Below are 7,059 nucleotides of genomic sequence, written 5' to 3'. Positions count from 1 at the left end.
ATTTCATTTTGCCCGTTTGTCTCTTTGTCGGATGAATCTTTGCGGGTGAGGAGCATTGTTTGAATGTTCCAATATCTGGTGGTACTGTTTCTAGAATACTTTGGTTTGGCTATTTGACTGTAGCAGTCCTGCCGCATGTGTGCAAGTCGATTTATTTATGACATTAGCCTGGCAGTGGTTTCACTATCTCTGCACAAACTGTGCTGGGCTCTGGTCGTATTTCATTATGAATTTATGATGGTTCAAACACTTTTTTTGCTTCGAAGTCAAATCTGCGCTCTTAAATTTTTGGTTAGCTTAAAATTAGATAAAGTTTTTATATTTCGAAAGGATAAAATTGAAATTGAAGAAAATTATTTGGTTTAATTACTGTTCATCAAAGTAGCTTGAAAACAATAAGCTTTATATGAACTATTCGGAAATATTTAAAAAATTTTATTGTACTTTAAATAAATAAAGAAAATAAAATATTTGTTTATGTTAAATTTTTTATAATTATATTATAGTGATAATTATTATATTAAATTCTAATCGATGGAGTATTGAAAAAATTTGCGAATAATAATCCCTTATGCATAACACTTGCAGTACTCTAATTAACTTATACTTAGTGATAAAAATTTGGATAGTATAGTATAAGTTCTTATTTAGTCACTTTACCTTTAATTTATTGCCGAGTATTAAGTGTGATCACAGGCACATTTATCTACTACATATCAGGGTACGATAATTCTTTAGTACGTGTTCAGGTGATTTAGTTACATTTTCATAGAATCTGCATATGCAACTTAATGGTATTATTAAATCTGCTCACAAGTGTCCTCTATAATGACCAGTATTCTTAGTTTTCTTAGTTTGTTCTTAAATAAGCCAATTATGTATATGTATTTGAATTTATGATGTATTTAAGTCTTTTGCAATGTTTGCTATTGGCCTAATAATCATTTATATTGTCTTTTGTGTAACGATAGATATTAATAAAATATACAAGGTACAAAGCCAGTACGGAGAGTACTCCAATCATGATAGTACTCCTACTATCATAATAGTACTATCCAATGATAGTACTACCAACTATCCAAGACATTGGTATAAGTCCACTTTTTGAACGAAAGCTTAAATGTCAGCTGTTAAGAAGAACCTGATAGCAAATGGGGTTAAGAACTCCAACCCAGTAATCTTTTTCTGGTCCAGATCAAAGCTATACTCTCACAAAGAATGTGACCAAAGGTTTTAACCAAAGTTAACTGTCTATTTTCTAAGATAGACGCTTAACGTTGGCCATAATGTAGCCTCAGTTTTTTTTCTACACAGAATGAAGTTTCTAACGTAGTTGTACAACTTCTCAGCCTGATGGTCACTTGGAGTGTTGTGCGAATATGTTAGCAACTTCTTTTAGTCACAAGAATCGAACGATTAAGTACTTTACTGTTAAAATATTGTACATAATTCATATTGTTGGCACTCCAATTAGTATATATACGATTTGTAATCGAGAAATAATATGAATTTTTGGGTTTTTAGAAAATATAGGCATTTATTTAAAAGTAGTCACAGTAAGCTTCCTGTGATATTATTCATTTATATCCAATTTGAGCAACGCTATTGGGACAAATTTTTAGGTATGATCTTGAGTACAATCTGCGATTTCGCCTTTATGTTATGCATTGTGGGGAATCATTGGCTTTTAGTTTTTTGTTTTAAGTTCGGGAAATACAAAAAGGTCACAGCGTATCTGGGGAATAGGGCAGTTGCGGCTAGCAGTGATGTTATGTTTCGTCACAAATTTTAGGATAAGTAAAACTATTGTCAAACAAGTTTTGCTGCCACGCGTTTCTTGTCCAGAGTTTAATCCTATTTATTCTTTATTATAAAGTACAATCAGTTAAATTTTTCTTATAAATCCATCATTCGTAGACGATAAAGGCATCTTGTCAATGGTTTCGTAGCCATGCTTTTACAAGATTTCCTTTATATCTAGTACATTAAGTAAATAAAATCTCATATCGTTAATAAATTTTTTTGTCTTGTATTATTTATAATATTCTATATCTTTTATCTTTGCCTAAATCGAATAGTTTTATTACAGTGGGAATATAATATACTTTATTAAATAAAAGTGCAGTAACAGAATTAAATATTTAATTTAAACTCTAGCCCTATATTATTATAAATATTTTTAAAACATATGTAAGTTTTTCTCACTATTTATTGTAATTGAAATTAATAACATAATTATCAATAAATTGCCTCAATTTATCCCATTCAAAATGGGATATCCCCATTTAAATCCCATTTTAAATGAGTTATAAGTAGCTGAATATCTTACTTCGTGCGGAGTGTTTTAGTTAAAGTGAAAGTTAATGGATTGACTTCATTCTTCTACCTTAAGATGATAACTTATGCCGATTTAAAACTTTTTTCCATAAATGTGAAATTATGGAAAGTTATGGGTATTCTAGAAAGCAAAAGTTATAAGAGAGCTGTGGCAATCACCGCTTTGCCCATTGTTATGATCTTTGGCGTATTCTACGACGTATATAAGTTCTATAAATTTATTGACGTTTTAGTATTAGATTTGTTTTTTCTGTGTTTATTTATGAATTCGGTAGTACGAATATTTATCATTATGAAAAACGAGAAAAGGTTCGTGGTTATGATGAAAAATATCGAAAAATTGTGTTATGTTATAGAGGTCAGTGCAATCTAATAAATTTGCTAATGTTTTATAAATTGTATAAATTGTATAAGTATAATGTATAAACAGAATTATAATTACTATTTATAGTAACTCCATAAATTTCGGAAATAGATAATCGTAAATATATAATTATATTAAAAAGATAGGTGTTATATATCAGGTAAAGTTGATATGATTTTGGACACGACCAATCCATTAAGTCCAATATTTATGCCTCTCTGAAGCACACATCCTAGAACTACTACCACAGCTGTCTCTTCAAGAACTGTAAATTGATATTCTAGTGCTTTATTATTAGCAAATGGAAAAAAAGACATAGTTGTAAAGTTAAGTTTTTTTTACAGATGGCTTATTAAAAAATTAATATCTCTAGCCACTTGTGGTATTTGATTAATCCGAAATTTGTACTTTGGGTTACACCTAAAATAATGTGGAATTTAGGTTAATTTTTTATAGTTTGTTCAATCGTCCTTCAAATTTTCATAGTTGGCATTTTACTAATTAAAAAAAAAATAATATAATATATAAAATAATATAATATTTTATTTATGTTGAAGCTATTTGAGCCAGTGCATTTGAGCACTTTTACTCTTTAACTCTTAACTCGAGGTATTTTCAAAACCCCTCTTTACGCATTGACTGGATTATACATTATATATAATGTATATGAGTAATCATTAGTTGTTCTAAATTTACCGAGTTACTATCTTATAGGAAATAAGGATAAAATAAATGTAATAAATCTATTTCATAGGGTGACCCCGAGCTAAGTAAAATACTTCGTGAAGGTATCCGTCGTGCTAACAAAATTTCAAAATATGGCTTAATCATCACAAGCATTGCATGTTTTGGTACAACATTATACCCGCTTTTATTAGAAAATAGAAGTATACGTTATGTTGTTATATTGTAAAATTTTAATTTCACGGATTTTTTCTAGAATTACCTATTAAAATTTCTGTACCAGGAATTAATGTATTAGAAAGTCCCTTCTATGAAATAATATATTTTGTGGAATACTTTTTAATTGGCCCATGGGCATTATGCACCTACATACCCTTTACTAATTTATTCATATCTTGGATTATATTCGGGATTGTTTTTCTACGTTGTTTACAACAAAAACTATCAAAATTGGGCGATATGAATAATGATGACATGTTAAGGATCCTAAGAGATTGTGTAAAAATGCATAAGTGGATTATAAGGTGAATATTGTTTGTTTTTATTTTGAAGTGTTTTGAAATATATTATCTATGGTGTTCCATTATTTTTCAGATATCACGAACATTTGAACGAACTAGTTTCATTCGTTAATCTAGTTGAGTTGCTTTTCTCGGGGCTCATGGTTTGTGTGCTATTAGTTTTCATAACAGCGGTAGGATATTTATGGTTTAAGTTTAAGGTGCCTTTAAATATTCATGAAATATATATTTTAAATATTTTTAGTCAAAGAGTTGGATGATAAAATTTCATGGTTCAATTTATATTTTTGGATGCTTATATACGCTCTTCTTGTCATATTGGCATGCAAATGAGTTTTCACTGGAGGTAAGTTGTGGGCGGAAATATTTAAGGTGAAAGCTGAATATACTTCATTGTATTCAAAAAATAAAAACTTCTATTCTAATTGTGTAAACTGTATTGAAAGATCTGGATTCCAAAAATGTTTTTTTATATAATCATAGAAGTACAGTGCGAAAAGATTGCTTTAAACTATTGGTATTAATCACAAATATAATTATTTAGTACGTAATTAATTTTTATATAGTAAACTATAAAATATTATCTTGTTAGAAAATGATTAGTTAAATATGTTCTATAAATATTAAATTCTAGTGGATGTGGAATTGATTACTTTAAAGGCGGATTCTAAGCCGACTACATTTCGTTTTACAATATATAGAAATATATTTTTATGGATAGTTTTTAAATCCTTGGCTTATTTTTTATTTTAATATTATTTAATATAAAAATTTCTGATTAACAATCTACTTACATTAAGTAAGTATAATCTATACTTACTGAAGGTTTTCTTTTTTGCAGAGTGAAAAAGTCGCTGAGTCTGTTTATGGTATCAACTGGATGAATGGCAGTAAAAAATTAACAAAATGTATAGTAATCATGATGAGTCGCAGTCAACAAAGCTTACAGGTATGCTCTAGAATATATTTATATTTATGTTTAATCAAAAGAGCGTAGGAATAATGCTGACAGATGGAAGTATTTGGGATAAAGCGACACACAAAGACTTAGACTATATATTGAGTACATATTGATACCATGCAAACTTGATCTGTGATTCTGCTTATCATTTTAGTAAGTGTGCTAAATAAAAAGTACTAACAACTTGATAAAATAAACCAACTGATCGGAATAATGGATAATGAACAAATAAGCTGTTATTTATCTATTGAAGGTATATCTAAATTAGTTCCGGTTGTAGTTATAGGAGAGTTCATAAGCGCTTAAGATAGTTGGATTTTCCAATACACATTATTCCGCTTATAAATAAATATATATTTTAGTAGCACAATTGTGCACATTTTGGTATATATGCAGGATTCTTTTATTCTAGTATGAGCGATCGTTTTAACATCGGCTAAGTTTGTAAGTGTAGTATTGCGAGAACTGAACTTGAGATAATGTTTCAGCAAAGGTAACAGAAATTTTTAGTATTGGTGGTAATATTGGTGGCCTATGTAATCTTACGTTCATGGATATAGAAATGGTATATAATCTGTTTGTAATTATTTTGAATGTTCTGAATAGGACTTAAGTTAAAATTACAGCGCTCATACAATCATTCAATCAAATTCAATCTAAATAAAAGGAATTGTTTTCTAAATATAAACAAAGTTGTTAAATGTAAGAATCGTATTCTATTGTGTTATTTTTTTTGTTTTCCATAATGAATATATATTATTAATAGCATTTTAATTATTTTACAGTTCCGTGCTGGTAATTGGTGCCCAATGACTCTGGAGACATTTCAAGCGTTACTAAATGCTTCTTATTCATTTTTTACATTGATGCAGCGCTTTTCACCGTAATAATAATGGACTAAAAATGTTTCTAAATTTAGTCTAAATAAATGCAATTATAAAAACATTATTGGAAATATATATTTAAAAATAATTTCCTAAAAAAACTTATGTAGTATGCGCTTATATAAATAATACAATGTATTAGCAATAATCGATAATTTTGAGCACATTAAAAGCAACAATTTAGCTTTTATAATTTAAATATTTTATGAATAAAAAAACAATAAATAAAATAATATATTTCCGCAGTTGACATTTCTTAATAATGCACATTTTTAAATATATGTATTACATCATATGAAACAAATAAAAAATAATACAGTCAAACCTCTCTATAACGAAGTCGTTATAGAGAGGGAGATTCACTACAGAGAGAGGTTTGCAACGTATTTGAGGTAACGAGGTTCAGTATTTGTTTTAAGTGTATGTTAACAAACAAAATAATTTGAGTCTGAACAATTTAAGCATTTCTTTCTTCATTGGACATACCAGTGTCCAAGAATTTTAATAAAGAATACCGACACTTTTTATTTTTGTGAAATGCATAGTAAGACTTTTGTTTTATCAATCCAAGTTGTATGATTCTCAAAAAATGAGTTTTAAACCTCTATATGGGTTTCAGTTGAACCGAATGAGATCTGGGATTTTGAATTAAGATATATTGTTAGGTTTGTCAGTAGTCTTAAATTGGCCGAGTTGATTTTAGAAACTCTGTTCAAAAATTGTTATTGTATTTAAGGTATACCAGATGCCCCGAAAGAATATAGAACTGTTCTGTTTTTAGAAAATGTTTCACTGAGTTTTAAAATCTATGCATAAGCTGAACTTCGCGGGTAAAGGAAAAGTATCGTTTTCACATCGGTAAGGACAATAAATACCTTATGTTTAAAATCTGTTATTGGTTATTTGAATCTATTTAGCACAGTTTTGCTTTTAATTATGTAGCTCTACGTTAGGAGTCTCGTTCATGCAGACTATGGAGCATGAAAAAAATTGAATAAAAAGCTGGATATAGATTCTGGTTCGAAAGTGCTGTTTTAAAACTACGGAAATTTGAACACTTTTATATATACCTAATACCTAATATATAACTATATAACTAATTTATTAGTTCATTATATATCATTATTAAATAATGGGCTATGAATGCATCCCGAATTAAAAGATCTAATGTGCGCCTAAAAGCCCAACTAAAACAATTCTGACTATTTATAAATCTCGTAATTGTTGTGGTTTTAATTTTACATTAAGACTGAAAAGTTTTCGGAAATTCTCATTTAAAATTCGCGCGCTGTATATTTTTCGATATTT

General features: G+C 28.5%; 2 protein-coding genes across 2 annotated transcripts in view; one reads left to right on the top strand and one right to left on the bottom strand.

Annotated features, from left to right (window-relative positions):
• The first annotated feature begins 2,392 nt into the window (after positions 1–2,392).
• On the top strand, positions 2,393–5,754 carry LOC119674009 (odorant receptor Or2-like). Its single transcript, XM_038085130.1, has 7 exons — positions 2,393–2,536; positions 3,456–3,588; positions 3,642–3,909; positions 3,980–4,079; positions 4,151–4,252; positions 4,748–4,855; positions 5,653–5,754. Exons 1-7 carry the CDS (start codon positions 2,393–2,395, stop codon positions 5,752–5,754), a joined length of 957 nt encoding a protein of 318 aa, XP_037941058.1.
• Positions 5,755–5,782: 28 nt separating this feature from the next.
• The window catches only part of LOC119674007 (putative GPI-anchored protein pfl2), a 6,533-nt gene continuing 5,256 nt past the window's right edge, over positions 5,783–7,059 (bottom strand). The window contains exon 4 of the mRNA XM_038085129.1: positions 5,783–5,787. Coding sequence (XP_037941057.1) covers positions 5,783–5,787 — 5 coding nt within the window. The remainder of the gene's footprint in view (positions 5,788–7,059) is intronic.

The sequence above is a fragment of the Teleopsis dalmanni genome, chromosome 2, assembly GCF_002237135.1.
Source record: "Teleopsis dalmanni isolate 2A chromosome 2, ASM223713v2, whole genome shotgun sequence".
In the NCBI taxonomy this organism is placed as follows: domain Eukaryota; kingdom Metazoa; phylum Arthropoda; class Insecta; order Diptera; family Diopsidae; genus Teleopsis; species Teleopsis dalmanni.
This window is presented reverse-complemented; position numbering and strand designations above follow the sequence as displayed.

Bases quoted from the DNA above. Each gene is read 5' to 3' on its own strand.
- LOC119674009 (XM_038085130.1), top strand. From the start codon at position 2,393: ATGATAACTTATGCCGATTTAAAACTTTTTTCCATAAATGTGAAATTA. The intron at 2,537-3,455 runs GTATATAAGTTC...TCTATTTCATAG, and splicing joins TCTTTGGCGTATTCTACGAC to GGTGACCCCGAGCTAAGTAA. The intron at 4,856-5,652 runs GTATGCTCTAGA...ATTATTTTACAG, and splicing joins GCAGTCAACAAAGCTTACAG to TTCCGTGCTGGTAATTGGTG.